Below are 17,087 nucleotides of genomic sequence, written 5' to 3' on the forward strand. Positions count from 1 at the left end.
TGTTCTAAATGGGAAGAAGGGCCAGTGCTGTTTCGTTTTTGAAAACGATTCTTGTTCCATTTTAAGCTTTAAGGACATTGGTTACCATGTTTTGCATTCATTGTGGTTTCACAATAAATGCTCTATACATTACTGGTTGGGATAATTCTTAATGATCATCAGATGAAACTCCTTACATTTTTATAGTTTTAGTATTGACTGACAATCTTGATTGATAAAGAAGCTTAAGCTTATTGAGGGTTTAAAATGTATTTCAACTCTGCACAGTGTTTCCAATGATTATTTTCTTCTGCTTTTATTATTATGTTCAGGTTTAGTTATTGTAGGGTAAGATAACATTTTCATATTATTTTCTACTTTATCAAGCATATGGGGTACTAAACACTTTATTAATTTTTTAAAAAAGTATTAACATTAATCACCTACAAACATATCCAGTCTAGATGGGATGCAAAGTTTTTAGTAATATAATCCCAGCAGAATTCTTATGATTGCCTCATGGAATAATTTTAAATTGTAGAAATACGGTTCTGATTTACGGTTCAAGTTGGCTACAGGCAAATTCCTGGTGACTACTAAGTACTTTTCTAGATCAAACATCAGGCCCAATTAATAAACATTTCTAAATTTACAGTCAAACGAGTATTTATGAGCTTCAAAAAAGTGTCGTCCCTTTTACCTTCCTGTGAGAGAACATAAATGTATATGCCACCGATTCCTAAGGAAGATCTTTTTGCCAAGGTCTCGGGAGGACTTTTGTTCAAACATTACTACCCCCTCTGCCTCCTTTGTATCCCAGGGAATCATGGAATTAGTGAGTCATAGCTACAAATCACAGTGTGTCAAATTCCTCCACCAATGTTTTGAGACCCACTGGGCCTTGTGCATTAGAAATGTATAGGCTTCACGGATAAGCAACAGAATAAGGATTCAGTTCCTCACCAACTTTATCCACTAACCACAAGGGTGAAATCGGTGTTCATTCATTCACTTAGAAATTCCACGAATGCATATTCCCTCAACACCTGCTAGAGGCCAGGCATTGTGCCAGGTGTGGGGATACAACGGGTGGACCAGTCACAGTCCTCGCCTTGAAGAAGCTCAAGATCTCATGAGGAACAGACTGTGCCATGGACAGACAGCCTGGGGAGCTTCCAACCTACTGTTGAGGAATCAGGGACATTCCCTGGGGGAAGCAGGGCTGTGCTGGGACCTGGAGGATGGGATGGAATTCTCCATGTGAAGAAAGAGGTGGTGGGGAGAGCTTTTCCTGGTGGGGAGGAGCAGCTCTTCCAGAGGCCTGGCAAGACAGAAATTGGAAGTTCTCTTGTAGCTAGAAACTAGTGAGGCAGAGAGGGTGGGAAGAGAGATGAAGCTGGAGGGGTCAGCTGAAGCCCAATCACAGGCCTTCCATAAATTATGTCAGGGTTTTAGATTTTGCTCGAAAGACAGTGAAGAGCCAGGAGAGAATGTTGAGCTGGAGGTTTTAAAAAGATTTCCTCAAGATTGCCTTCACTGTGGTGTGGAAACAAGACTGGAGAGGCAGGGAAATGAATGAGGTGCCTGTCACTGGAGCCCAGGCACGGACAATTGTGGCCCGGAAGAGGGGAGTTGCGGGGACACTCTGGCGGGCAGACACTGAGTCCACTGGAGGGGAGGGGAAAATCCAAGACGATCCTTTGGAAAACTGGGCAGATGGAGAGGCCATGCAAAGATTCAAAACAGCAGCACAGAATTGCCCAGGTGTTTTGTATAGTTTTCAAAAATTAAAAATGAAAAGAGCAAAGGGATGCTCCCAAACCATCTTGAAGTTCAAAGACATGAGAACGCACGGATAAGACCTTGGCATCCCTCAGTGCTGGCCACGTGCTGTGACACCACTCTCGTTCAGCAAGCCTGTTCTCCACCCTCTAGCTTGTCTTTTCCAACATGCCAGAATCTCACGTCAACTCCATCCACAGCAGCCAGTCTCTGCCTCACCAATGCCTGCTTGGCTCTTTTTGTTTTCTAATTTACAGAGGGAATTGAAATGAAGTCAGAACTAATTTTTTTTTTTTTTAAATGATGATGTAATCCTATCCTGGAAAGGCTGACCCCAGTGATCCATATGGCCAGCTCGAACCCCCGTGCTTAAGATTGGTCCTCTCCAGAATCGTTTAGGAGGGATAAAAGTTTTGGTTCTTTGCATTTCTCCATAAGGTAGCCATTCCAATTTCCTTCTAAGTTTCTAAGTTCCTTCTACTTATCTTCTCCTGTGGCTGCAGAGACCTGTCCACACTCGAACCTCTGTCACACTCATGGCTACTGGTCCTGTGTGGCAACTACGTAGGGCCTAAATTTCTGGTAAAGTAAACCAAGTACACTTTAGTATGAATTAGCCAATAAATAAATTAATTCACACTGCAAAATTATCCAATAAGCGAATCAAATAACAACTACCACTCAGATGTGCTTCCTGCTCAGCTACGTCCGGGGTGGCTGTCTAGCAGTGATCAGGTGCACCAGGCATGAGGATGCCCAGGTACTTCCAGCTCCCACCAGCTATGTGTCCCTGGGGCAAAGAGAGCTAATGCGCGTTTCAATCTCTTCGTCTGTAAAATGGAAACGCCATGTGTCTGCTTAACAGGGCTGTTGGAAACTTGACATGAGATAAGGCATAAATTACTAATTACAGAGCCTGGCTTATAGTAAGCACTCAATAAAGATTTACAATTATTGTTATTGCTATTATTCTGGCTAGTGGAGGAGCCTTTAAAGTCTTTGTGAACCCTAAGACAAGAGTAATGTGGGAATTTCAGCCGCAATGAAAGCATCAATGTCTAAACCCTAAAGGTAGCAAAAGGGAGGGTTTTTTAGGTGTGCAGTTGTTTTAACCATAGAAGAGGCTGTTTATTTTGCAGACTCGGCTATAGTCTTGCATGGATATTAAATGATAGACTTGAAGTTCCGCAAGGTAGAGACTGTGTCCTGTTCCCTACTGTGCACCTCACATAAAGCCTGGCACGTAGTTGGTGCTCTATCAGTTTTGCTGAATGAGTAAATAATTGAAACATCCTGGCGGGAAAGCATCTAAAACCAGTCCTGTCTCCTGACGCCACAGCTACCGAAGCACTCCAATACAATTCCAACGTTCATCATCCTGAGTCCTGTACATTATTAGAATGATCATTAATGTTTTGTTATTCACATCTAAATCTGAGATTTATAATTTTTTTATGCAATGGTGACACTGTGTTTCACTCAATTCTTATTTGGAAAGTTCAGAGTAGCATGATATTCAATCATAGAAACTAGTAGATGGGTTAGAAATTTGTAGTGGTGCCTGCAAATCAGTGATTTTTTTTTCTTTCAGTTTTTCTTTTGTAGTCCTGTTACTCTAAAAGATATGAGTTATTTAAAGAAAGGGTAAGAAGGCTTAGGTACATATCATGTATGAATTACCTGATGATAAGGTTTTGAACATGCTTCTCCAGAACACAACCACAAGTACAGCGTTTCAAAAACTAAATCAAGGACACTCATGTTGGGTGTGGCAAGGCGAGGGCTGCCAGTGAAACCACAGGGCTGGCCTTGCATGATATAAGAGTGTGATTTCTTGGAGACTCTTAAAGGGGCTAACAAAGAAAACTCTCTTTTTCCTATTCACTGACACCTAAAATACTTTTAAAACAAAAATGAGAGTACATTGCAATTGATTGCAAATGTTTTCCTAGCAGTAGGTTTGGATGAAGATGCAGAGGAACTGTGGGGTTTCAAAGAGATCCTCAGGGCACTGGTTTCTGAGGGGAAGCAAAGGACATGCAAGGGAGTACTGGGGAATCCAAACCACAGAAGGCGGAGGGAGAGCCTGTGTGTGAACCTGCACTTTGAGGAGGCAAGTGCTTCTTCTTCAGTGCATAGACATTTTTGTTTGCATATAATTAAATAATTGGAAAAAATACTGCAAAGTGAAATATAATCTTGATCCATTAGAATGACAATCAATCAGGAAGCTTGAGGCTTGGTAACCTGAAGAGGGATTTAATAAGAAGCAATTAAAACAACTTGTTATAAAAAGGGCATTTGGAAAACTTCCCCTTCATCCACAGAAATACTAAAAAGCCAGTATGGAAAACCAGGGATAGAACTGCCTGGGTCCATGTGTATCGGGAAGATTATAAAGTTTTAAATTTCATAATCAGAGGTTCAACTCCTCTTAACAATATGTCTACAATGAACTTTCTCCTACTTATTATCCCCAACCTACTTGCGATAGCATTCCTTACACTTATTTAACTCATTAATGATTTTTCTTATTAGCAAGCTGTGATAACAATTAAGTATTGTATTTATGAATGTTTTGTAAAAGTTAAACTCTGGTTAATGATTAGGCACAGTTATAGTTACATGCAAATGAATCTTGCATATAAATATATATGTATACATGTGTGTATTTATAGATAGACATATATACACATGTGTATGCACATGTGTATATATGTGTATGTATAGACACCTACACGTGTATATATATTAATACACACATGCATGCACACACAAAAATATTTGGTCAGTAAAGACAATATATTAGAATGTTTATCTTTCAATTCTGAGATAAGATGTTCAAATCATGATACAAAATAAACATGATTTCTAACTAATGACAAATAAATACATTACCTTTATGACAAAAATTGCTAACGGATCTGAAATTCAGGTTTATTTGGTTACCCTGGGAGCCTAGTAAGCTGGCATTCTGTTTAATGACAAGTGCTTACTGGTCTTTCATGCTGCAGGATTGATGACTTGCCAGGTTCATATTCAAAAATACTCCTTGGCTCAGACCGAAATTTCCTTGTGTCCACTTTTCTGTCTGGAGGATCCCAGTCATGCCTAGAAATAAACAACAAATCACACATTAAAATAATCCTTTTTGCTTAAAGCAGTTGTGTAAAACCAGTTGTTATTTGCAAAGTCACTTTTAGCATAGCTTACAAAAAATCCCTCAGGATAAAAAGTTAATCTGTGAAAAATACCACATGTCCTCCCACTGGCTCAAAAACTCACATGAGGAGTTTGTAGATGTGCAGAGAGTGACCTGTGCATGAGCCTCTGGGTCACTAATGGCAGCTGTGTATGTCTGTGCTTAAAATAGGTGGCAGTAAGCTCTGCTGAACTACGTGCATTTAACCCACCATTTTGTGACCTTTGTGATCTTTGATCCAAAGTGACAAGGAGTAACGCACACACCATGTTTGATCTTATTTCTTGCAAGTGGTGTCACTGTTTGTCTGGGAAGAGTACAGAAGTGTCATGTGGGTTGGCACGCACCAGAGCAAGCAGTGTGGGACAGGAGGTCATCTTTTGGTGTGAGCCTTGAAAAACCAGAGTCAAACATCTCACGCATAGGAACTGGAACTTTCCCCCCAAGAAATATCTTTCAAGAGGTTGTCGGAGGGCTTACAAAGTAAAGCTTCAAAGGATTTCACAAAATTAAGCTTTCCTAGGTTGCTGAGCTAAAGAAGAAGGCTACTTTTGGGTCTTTTAAAAATTATTTTATTTTATTAAGAGACAGAGTCTCCCTCTGTTGCCCAGGCTAGAGTGCAGTGACGTGATCGTAGCTCACTGCAGTCTCAAACTCCTGGGCTCAAGCTATCCTCTCTCCTCAAACTCCCAGGGGCCATGATTTTTAGGAGCAAAGATTTTCTGACTACAGATTGGGTTAATTCTGATTCCATGGAATGGAATGAAATTCTGGCTCCATGGCACATTGGAAATAGAGACGGAATTAGGGGCAAGTCCTAGCTTTCTCTAAATTCATGAGTGATATAAAGCAAGACCCCTTAAACTTTCTCAGTCTTCGTTTTTTCTGCTTGTGTAAGACACAGATAGCAATAATGTGTTGTTCTTCCTTGCAGAGGAGTTTTGAGCATCACATGAGACAATACACATGAAAGCCATATGGAATTAAGGGGTTATCATATCTTTCAATGAGATATTTAATTTTAACAAAACGTATCAGACAGGTAATACCTTCAAATCAAAACGTTAATTTTGGTTCTTTTTTGATGACAAAGATAACAATTTATGTCTAGAAAACTGTTTCTCAATTTTAAGACCTCACATAATTCATCCTGAGGAGGCTGGTATTAAAATGAGAACCCCATTCACACATGATGTGTGTGTTTTGGTGGAATGCTGCACCCTATGTGATAATCACTCTTTCATATATAATTTTTATTTATTTATTTATTTAGTAGAGATAGGATTTTGCCATGTTGGCCAGGCTACTCTCGAACTCCTTGCCTCAAGCAATCCACACACCATGGCTTCCCAAAGTGCTGGGACTGGCTGGGTATGGTGGCTCACGCCTGTAATCCCAGCACTTTGTGAGGCTGTGGCAGGTACATCACAAGTTCAGGAGTTCAAGACCATCCTGGCCAACATGGTGAAACCCCATCTCTACTAAAAATATAAAAATTAGCCACGCATGGTGGTGGGCATCTGTAATCCCAGCTACTTGTGTGGCTGAGGCAAAGAATTGCTTGAACCTGGGAAGCTGAGGTTGTGGTGAACTGAGATTGCACCACTGCATACCAGCCTGGGCAACAGAGCAAGACTCTGCCTCAAAAAAAAAAAAAAAAAAAAAAATGTTGGGACTCCAGGCGTGAGCCACCACACCTGGCTGGATCATCAGTTATTCTTAATGGTACCATAGGGTGTTGAATACAATTTTTCTGGAATGGGTATGATAGGAATATTTTTTTATATTCTTATTTATTAATTGCTAGGATAGCATAGGCTTTGGGTTTAATCAGAGCTGAGCTTGGACCCTGGCTTGAGCATACTAGCTGTATGAGCTGAGTAAGTTCCTTCAATTTTCTAAACTGCATTTTCTTCCTCTTTAAAATAGCACATATCTCACTGGGTTGTTCTCAGAATCAAATGATATGATACAGAAAAAGTGCTTAGCTTAGTGCTTGGCTCATAATGAATGTTCGACAAAGGTTACCTATAAGTAGAAGAAGTAGTCATAATCCCAATAAAAATGACCCAATAAAATGTATTTATAAATTTTTATTTTCACATGGCTAGCTTGTATAAAAATATTTCAGTGGAGAAATGAAAGCTTGTGTCAGCTTGAAAAACTGGTAGAACCAAGTCACAGACATTTGTTAGCTAATGCCTTATTATGATTTATGAATAACTTTCCCTGCTTTCAAAAATGTATCTTATTAATAGACCTGGGGAAACAAAATTAACTGCATAGCCCTTTACCTGGTATACCAAAGGTTGTACATGTCAATTACTTCTATTTACTTGTCTCTTTTAGGTATGTATTCATCAAAAAGGAGAAACGGTGCCCATATTACTTCAAGTCTAATTTAGGGCACTCCAGTATCATGAAACAAGACAGTAAAAACATTTGCTAATGGTCCCGTGCAGTGGCTCATGCCTGTAATCCCAGCACTGTGGGAGGCCAAGGCGGGTAGATCATGAGGTCAGGAGATCGAGACCATCCTGGCTAACACAGTGAAATCTCTACTAAAAATACAAAAAGTTAGCCAGGTGTGGCCGAGTCCCAGCTACTCGGGAGGCCGAGGCAGGAGAATCGCTGGAACCTGGTTGGGCGGAGGTTGCAGTGAGCCAAGATTGTGCCACTGCGCTCCAGCCTGGGTGACAGAGTGAGACTCTGTCTCAAAAACAAAAAACAAAAAAACATTTGCTACAATCCCAGTAGAGGAGGTCAATATGGTGTATGTATGGACCAACAAGATTATACGTAACTCCCTCTGTGACATGTGCACTGATTCTTTACCAAATGTCACTTAGCCTTATTTTTACCCTAAGCTAGATATAGGCCACTCTGGGGGCAAATGCCTTACTTTTCTGTTGAAGAGCGATCTCTTGGTCGAAGCGGTGGGACTGGCGGGGGAACATGAGGGGGAGGCCCTGGGGAGGACGCATCCTTAAAGGCATGGGTGCTGTTGTCGGAGTGGCTTTTGGAAAGAGGTCTGTAGGTTTGGGTCTTTGCAGCAGGGTGTGACTGAGCACTGTATGGTGGGTTGTACAGACCTATCATGACAGAAAACAAGAGCAGACAAAAAACAAGCAAACAACCTCTTAAAAAACGCCTTAAATTATCTGTCCCCTCAAAATAGCCAACGATTGCATAGAAATTATCAATAAGCATATTCATAATGCATACATTAGAAGGTAGTTTCTTATTATTAATTTACTAATGTCTATTAATTTATTAATTACAGATTTATTCTGTACATAAGCCCCGATTACAGTAAATCTTTGTCAATTAATTATTATCAATAAGCATATTCATAATGCATTCATTAGAAGGCAGTTTCTTATTAATCAATATTATTAATTTACTAATATCCATTAATTTATTAATTACAGGTTTATTCTGTACGTAAGCCCTGATTACAGTAAATCATTGTCAATTGTTTCAGAATTAGTAATAATTCAGACTGGTACTAGGAATAAACTTATAAGTACTCAGTAAATTTTCTCTTCAATTGTATACACTAATAACATAGTTAAGGTTTCAGGGAAAGATCAAAAATACAACTGTTTCCAAACACCTTCTAATATTTTAAAAACCCTGATTTACATAGGAAAATTGACATGCTGATTGTCAGATAAAATATTGCACACAGTTATGTTTATAAAGGGCTGTGCAAGGCACAAGGAAGCATTAGTCCTCAATATGCTTAGAGTATGCCTGGGAAATCAGACACAAATAGAATTATGATGGAAAATAATTGGTAAAATGTAATAAAGGCCAAATGAAGAAAATACATATTAAGAATTAAAGGATGTTAGTAGGTGGTAGATTGCCCGGAGAAGATATTATGAAACCCATGCGTTCAGAGTCAGCCCTGAAGAATTAGCTTGTGTGGGCAGGACAAGAGCAGGGCAGGGACGTATAGAAAAAAAGGCAGAAAAATACAAGATGTTAAACACGGGATGAGCCGTTAGTAGACAGCAAAAGAGACTAGCTGCAGTCGACTCGCCTACTGATCACATGCTCAGCTTGTAGGGCTCTACAAAGCAATGTGTCACTGCCATTCCATTCACTCATTACTAATGTGACACAAATCTCGATATTAAAACAGTTATAAAAATTCTAAATTTCCCACAACCCAATCATTTGGGCCAATTCTATTTGTACTCGTTTGCTTCTTCTGAAAGTTCATGCAAGTTTCCACAGCAAATGAAAGGAGACAATGTCTACACTGACAGCTTGGCTTGGATTCAACAGCCGGACTTCAACTTTCGAGCTAAATAGGTGAGTTTGGCGTGTGTGGGAGCAGGGATGAAAGTTAAGGGAAACTTCTCTGTGGGCCTCAGGCTGTCACTGGGGGGAGCCAAGACCTAAACCCAGAGAGCTTGCTGAGATTCTTCTACTGAGTTTCCCTCTGTCTATTTGTCTTTGGAGATAGGAGCACACTTCCAAACAGTTAAAGGGCCTGAGTGTGGCCTCTGGGTGTGCAGAATGGGGAGGACCATGCGACCCCAGGCTGGCCAGGGGACCCCAAGTGATGTTGCAGCTGCTGAAGGGGAGGCGAGCAGTGCAAGCCTCAGAGACTGGTCTAAAGAAAGAAGAAAAAAATTAGCTGTGCACCTGTCCTGAGTCCCTGGCTGGGCAGGGAGAGGAGGCCTGGGTAGAAGCCAGAGGCAACAATCAGGAGAAAGTGATGAAGGGAAAACCGTTTCTCAGGGGTCCGTCCCTCCAGCCTGCAGACCTCTGCACCGGACACCAATGCAGGCCAATCCAAGTGGCCATGCCTGGAATTGAAGTCATTCTATTATGACCACTGGCAATTCTGAGTCAGAAAAGTCGCCCCGCCAAGGGGGGTTTTAAAAATCTTTCAATGAATGGTTGCATTTTGGAGCAAAAAGCAGGGACAAGGTCACCGAATACTTTGCTTGACTTGTTTTTTTGTGAAGCGTATCTGAAAGATCTTACACAATTGCAATCTTTCTCTCTGCCGATAAAAGATCTTTATCTTACTTTGTACCCTGGGTTACAGTGTGTCCTTTCAGGCTGTCCTGCACACTTTGGTTAAACATTCCCGAAGCTGAGAATAAACCAACAGCGGGAATGAATGAGATGAGCCAGTATTAGTTCTCATTTCCATGACAAAAGTCAATCCTTTTGTTAAGCAAGCTCTGAGAAAAGAAAAGAAATCATCCTTCTGATATCTGGACTGAACACATGTGCTCAAACAGAAGGGTAAAAAAAAGTGAGTGTGGAGTTCTTCCCAACATCGCTGAACGTAAAAGAGTCATTGCATGCAAGGGAACGCATCCTACCTGCATTATATGTATAAGGAGTATTATACATGTCTGTGTCATCATCTGAAAAATGAAACATAAATATATGGTAATGCAGATCGTCACCACAGCATAACGAGACAGCAGAACTTCAGAGAAACAACAGAAATTTGTTAGAAAAGCAATGTATTTTTCCTAGTTCATAATGCCACTTTTACTTTTCTTTTCTTTCTTCTTCTTTTTTTTTTTTTTTTTTTAGAGACAGGGTCTTACTCTGTCGTTTGGCCTGGAGTGCAGTGGTGTGATCATTGATTACTGCAGCCTCCAACTCCTGGGCTCTATCGATGCTCCCACCTCAGCCTCCTGAGTAGTTGGGACTACAGGTGCATGCCAACACTGGCCTCTGCAAACTGCCCTTCTTTGTCTGTAACACATTCGCCTTGCTGCCCTCTTCACAGCTTGCAAAGTCAGACCCTTGTCCTTGCTTCCCTAGAACCCCCTCTACTCTGGGTTCTGAAATTCCTTTACTAAGTGCTTTAGTGCTCTCCTGTCTATGGCGCAGGCTTCGTCAGACCTGCTCAGACGGATTCTCTTGATGAGAGCAGACAGGGGTGGGCAGAGGAACAATGTGTCTGTTTACCCAGGCAACACACCGATTTAGACGGTGGACAGGGGAGGACGGGGGGCTGAGACCAGCGTGCCTGGCTGTCCTCCATGGGGAGGCAGAGGCACAGGAGCTGTCACGGGAGGGGTGATAAAAGGAGAACAGGAGGCGTGCCGAAAAGGAAGGGGACACGGAGTTTGCTGGGGTCTTGACATTTTGTGTGAATGAAACCTATACAAAAGAGGAGCGTACGCCCTTCAACCCACAAGGACCTGATGGGAAAGCAGAGCAGCAGACATACCCGGCTTGTGCACCATGTGAATCTGCTTAAACATCGTCTTGTACCAGTCCTTCGGCCGGTCGACTGTCTGTAACAAACACAGCATCCAGTAGTTACGGGCTGGCTTGAAATCAGCATCGCTTCTCAGCGTTTTCACTTCTCTGTTTTATCTTCTTCATAACAGAGTTCCATTCTGTGACAAAATGTTCTGACTCTACTATGACTTCATGACAATTTCAGCAATTTATTTAGTTATGTTTGCAGTTTGTAAATATATTACCTTGTGTTTGAATTTAGGCTGAATTGGAACATGACATGCTATGGTTTTATTTTTTCAAATTGTAGCTGTGCCCAGCACTAGACAGTTGATATTTGCAGGCATGTATTTATGTAAAGTTCACTTAATAAAAGTTATTGTTGTAATAATTTGCTTAACTCCTTTTGGTGATAATGATCATTATCCTTAGATGCTTTTTACTGAGTGTTCTGTCAAGACCGTGTGTTCAGAACTAACTGGGGAATATTTTTGATTCATATTGTATTCTGGTCAGGGTGGATCTAGAGAAATCAATTTGCTACTTACTAGTCCAAGTTACTAAAATACAGGATGTAGTAGGCATCCCAGAGTCTTAGAGAAAATTTAAGAATGTAGCTATTGCTTCAAAAATTTTAATATGATAATAGAGTGTGTTTAACATTTGCTCAGCTGCAATTGTAAGTTCCTTGAGAGTACAAGTCCTTATGCATCCAGGCTTCGGACATGATGGGAACAGTAGCTTGTAGTGGAAAGATGAAATTAATGTGGAATCTTGAACCAAGATTCAAATCTTGGTTCCTTAAATTGCTGCTTAATACACCCTAGCAATATAAATTTGGGCAAGTCATGTCACCTTCTTGAGCCTCAGTTTTCTCCTCTCTATGACATAATTATATCTAAGTCATAGGATGCTTGTGGAAATTGAATGAGACAATGTATACACAGGGCCTAGAGTAATGCCTGGAATATAATAACTACTCAATAAATAATAACACTGGGGAACCTCAACTATTTGTAGAAAGAAATAATGAATGAATATAGCTTATTGGATGGAACTCTGCCTTTCTGATGCCTGTAAAAGTAGACACATGCTTTTATAATCATAGTCACAGATTTTGCTTGGCCAGATCTTACCCCGGATTTCTTAGAGCTACCTGGCAACAAACTTGACCATTCTGCTTATCTAAATATACCAAACTTTCCAAGACAGCTCTCTTGATTTAAAAAATTCTGTGAGGACTGATACAAAAATATTCCTATACTTATTAACCTGAGCTTTGGTTTAGATTTTATTGCCTGATCTTTTTTTCCCCAGAAACGTGGTCCCTGCATTTTTCATCTGGACATTAGGGTTTTGTGCTATACCTAAATTTCTTTTGACCTCTGGGAATATATTATTCTGAAAATCACCCCAAATACCGATTAAGGGCCACTTGACTTTGTTGTGAGTCAGCTCTTCATTCTCACATGGAAGAGTTGAGATTATTGATTGAACATTCAATCAAAGGATGGGAAATGGTGGAAGGGATAGCAGTGATGAAGCAAGAGTCTATGATTTGTTCAAAGTAGGTAAACATGTATCTTTCAAGGAAGTTTATTTTTATAAAGGACTGATTTCTCTTTCATTAAACCTCCTTTCCTTTATAGTACTAAAGCTACAGAAAATACAACATAATGTTATGCAAAACTGTTTTCCTAGACACACTGGTGGCAGCAAGGAAGGCTACTAAGTCAGTTCTACCACTGTATATGGCGATGCATCTTGACAGACAGGAGGAGTTTTTTTCTTCACTTGCTGGAGGGCCTCTATCAGGTGGGATCTCACAGTTATGCCATCTGCTAGCTTTATATGGTGAGCACAGAGATGCCAGGAAATGCCCTGTTGGCAAAGGGAACTGTGAAGCTGGCAAATAAAATACTAAAACTCTATGTCCCTTTTTAAAAGAAGTACTTGAAGCATTTAAAGTTCCTTTTGTAAATGCCATCATGGAGACTGCTATGCCTACGACTGAGAATAAGAAAACAGAAGTCTACTCAAATTTCAGGAAGTTTACTTTTATATGTAAAATCATTTTGCATGAAAAACAGTGACTAGCAATTCACTATGGAGTTTTCTTTCTACATTTTTTACATTCCTATAGTTTTCAAAACTTCTAAACTCTACACTGATTGAACACGCAGAGATTTCAAAAAAGAAAAACAGGCGTATTTTCTACATAGCAGTATACAGTAGTCACTGTATACTTTTTCTCCTTTTCAGTTTTGAAAATACCCCAGCAAGTGTTATATTGGAAGTAGAAGAAAAGAATCTTGTATTTCACTTAACTAGCTGGCTTTAATGACACAGTCTCATGGGAGCTGAGCCCTGGTGATTTTTGTTGTTGTTTTGAAGAATGGCAGGGAAAGGCTCATGTAGGTGTCCCAGGTCACATGAGAGAGGCAATCTGGAGGTCTGCTTCCCTTCATTAAAATAGCTCAAAAGTACCATTTGTTGACTCTTGGCTTTCTAGAGTTTCTGGATGACTTTACAAAATTCTGTTTCCTAAGTATAGGCTGGCTGTCTAAAATGATACCACACCATGGTACATTGTGACAGTGTCACCACTGGTGATTACACTGTGTCTGATCATCATTACTTTCTACACACATGAGAAAGAAAAACAGCCTCTGAGAGTCTTGGCCTGTGGTGGCTCAGAGACAGCCTGACTTGACATTTATAAACACATCTATACTTGGAGATGTGCTCTGTATAGTCAGTGTAAGAGCAGAGTCCTCACAGACCCGTACCTTCTTTGTAAAGATTTAAAGGTCTAAGTAAGAAGACAGTTGTACATAAAAATTAAGGTTCCTTACAAGAAACTTCAGCATTGCTTAAATTGTATTTTCTATTTTATAGGATGGGAACTAGCATTAAATGTTTAGTGTGTTTGCTTACGCGTACCCAAGCGTGCTTTTGATTTGGCAGTAAACATTTTTTAAATTTTAAGATGACTTAATTTTCATCAACCATCTCTAGCATCTCAGTTTTTCCTTTTGAAACTAACTGAACAAGGCCTTGTTAGTTAAGGAAATTATGTCTTTTAATGGATGAAAACGTGGGCCAGGCTTGCATGTATATTACATGTCATTTATTGACCTAAAAACATACTCAGATACCTTTGATAAAATCCTCTCAGACAGACTCTATAACTACATAGAATCAGGGTTTCCTTAATTTTGTCTATACTGTGCCTTGAGCGTCAATTACACAAAACCAGTGACAACATACCTGTCTGACTCTCTATCCCTAAATAATTAGGAGAAAGTTTCAAATTTAACCATTTTGAGCCAGAAATCTTAGAAGAGAAATGAACAAGAAAACATCATCCCCAGAAACATGTAATCGTCATAAAATAAGACTATTGGTCATAATCCCTGAACTTTTTCTTGGCACATAATATGGCAATCATCAGTTTCAAGACAGATTGTTAGACCATCATAATTAGTCACATTCAACATTCCCACACTCTAATGAGAGTCTAAAACTCCAGTAACTGCTGTAGAGATTTACTTTTTGGCTTTCAGATGTAATACAGATGCTGAGAATAATCCATTTTAAACTCTGCTCTCTGTATATAACATACATAATCCCCATATAAAAATGTAAAGTTGAGAACAGAAGAAAATCCCCACCCTTTATCGTTAGTTCTTTTGGACTGTTTCCAATCTTACCACAGCTTTTTTTCCCCCCATCTCTTTCCCATTCTTTGCCTCTATCCTTATTGTCTTGGCTGCCCAGGTCTGCATTTCGGGGCTCAGTTCTTGGCCACACCCCAGCTTTACATGGGTCTTGCCGAAAAGTATAAACAGACGGTGCCCCCTCCCCGCACAGCCCCCAGCTTCACCTGCAGAGGTGTTGTAGCTCTCATGCTGTCCCTGGCTCCCTTCTCCCGGCTGGCACAGCCTTCTCTTCCAGTGGACCTGGTCAGCCAGCAACTGCCTGTCCAGGCTCTCAGCAGCTGCCTCTGCTACTGCTGCGTTTTGCCAGAAGGGGCTGCCCAGACACACTGAGCAATGCTTTGGCAGAGTTTAAAAACTTAAAAAAAATCCGAACACTTTCACTTATCATCCCAGGAGAGCTCTCAGCAGGCACAGCTGAAGAGGGACACTGAAATGTGTATTTTTTTCAGACAGCTTTTCCTTTCTGTGACATTAACTCGCCTCGCTCCAACCCTCTCACCTCCCAACTCCCAAATCACAGCTCCCAATCTCCAGGCGTTAACACACTTCCATTTCAAGAAAGGAATACATCACTGGTTTATTTGCAACCCACATGGGAATTCAACGCAGCCAAAGAATTTCCATTGCCTTGTTCCTTCTCTTTCCTCTCTATTGCCCTAAGCCTCCTTGGTAAAAGGTAGAATTAAAAACAAACAAACAAACAAACAAACAAAAAAAACAAAAAACCAACTAAACCACACAACACAGTTTTATCATTTAACAAAATCACAGTGTTCATGATTTTTCATTCAAATGGAAAAACAGATTGTGTAATTCTCTTCCATCGACAGCTTTCTTTCTCTGCCACACACAGCATAACATTCATGAGAACTCGGATGGCACAGAGGGCAATCCTCATTATATAAGACCCTAGGAATGCACAAAGCCATGGACAATCCGTCCTTTGTGGAGTCTCTGCACCGCCCCAGACAGACGCACATGCTGGCATTTCCTACCGTTCTAATTGCTGTGGGGATTCCGGATTCATCCACGGGCCCGATCCCTGGGTAATGTGGGGCTTTGATGACCGTCACTCTCTTCTCTTCCTCTGAGGATCGGTACAGTGGGATAGAGCTGGTGCTGGTGCCGTCCAGAGACTGTGCATGCTGGGGATACGTCTCTGCGGAATCTGCGCAGAAAATTTGGTAACACGGAATGTATTTGATGCACAATCACAAATTAATGGTGTCTTGTTGTATATTTATGCCAACTGTAACAGAGTCCATGTTTCCATCGCTATCTCTTTTAACTCGGTCACTCTCCATTTGAGCTGGTGGAAATTGTGTAGGTGTGCAGGGAACACACCAGCGAGGGCCTCTCCATTTAATGAAGAAGGCTGGGGGAAGAACGGCATTTGCCAAAGGACTGTGCGGAAGCCTCTGTGTTAGTAAGAAGTGTAAATACATGATCTCTTCTTATCCTTTCAGTCATCTTGAGGGAGGGCGGGACAGAAGGAGCAAGAACCGGTTTTATAGTGAGGGGCAGGAGCTGAGACAAGTTTAGTAATTTCCCTCATGTCGTCATTTACATTAGTATTATTCTTGTGATATTGCTAACTACTATTATTTACAAGTTTTGAAATGTATTTCTAGACAAAAGATATGATTGTTGAGTCGGTAACAGTGATTTCACAAAAATGAAGCAAAACCAAAAATCACTTAAGAAAATCTCTACATCCAAGCCTATGAAAGCTTATGAATAAATATATGCTTTAAAATTATTGGTACTAACTCATATGTGCGTTTTTACCTTAAAATATCAAAACCCATGACTTTTTACTCTTTGAGGACAAAAATCGCCCTAAGGATATAATTTAGATGAGGCTTATCAAGTTCTTCCTGTTTTTTAGTAACTTCCAGTATTCTAGTATACTTTCCTTTTTTTTTTTTTTTTTTTTTTTTTAGATCGAGTCTTGCTCTGTCACCCAGGCTGGAGTGTAGTGGCACAATCTCGGCTCACTACAACCTCTGCCTCCTGGGTTCAAGTAATTCTTCTGCCTCAGCCTCCTGAGTAGCTGGAACTCCAGGCACATGCCACCATGCCTGGCTAATTTTTGTTTTTTTTTTTTTTTTTTTTTTTTTTTATAGAGAGACAGGGTTTCACCATATTGGCCAAGCTAGTCTTGATCTCCT

The 17,087-nt window shown here is 40.4% G+C and overlaps 1 protein-coding gene across 12 annotated transcripts in view; it reads right to left on the reverse strand.

Annotated features, from left to right (window-relative positions):
- SORBS2 (sorbin and SH3 domain containing 2) overlaps positions 1-17,087 on the reverse strand; it is a 234,529-nt gene that overhangs the window by 68,778 nt on the left and 148,664 nt on the right. For 9 of the 12 annotated variants that reach the window (XM_074396724.1, XM_074396726.1, XM_074396728.1 and 6 more), the window contains 5 exons: positions 15,912-16,084; positions 11,181-11,247; positions 10,315-10,359; positions 7,866-8,055; positions 4,758-4,872 (listed from right to left, as the gene is read on the reverse strand). In XM_074396724.1, coding sequence (XP_074252825.1) covers positions 4,758-4,872; positions 7,866-8,055; positions 10,315-10,359; positions 11,181-11,247; positions 15,912-16,084 — 590 coding nt within the window. The other 3 variants (XM_010344374.3, XM_074396729.1, XM_010344373.3) reach the window with 2 other exon arrangements.

The sequence above is a fragment of the Saimiri boliviensis genome, chromosome 3, assembly GCF_048565385.1.
Source record: "Saimiri boliviensis isolate mSaiBol1 chromosome 3, mSaiBol1.pri, whole genome shotgun sequence".
In the NCBI taxonomy this organism is placed as follows: Eukaryota; Metazoa; Chordata; class Mammalia; order Primates; family Cebidae; genus Saimiri; species Saimiri boliviensis.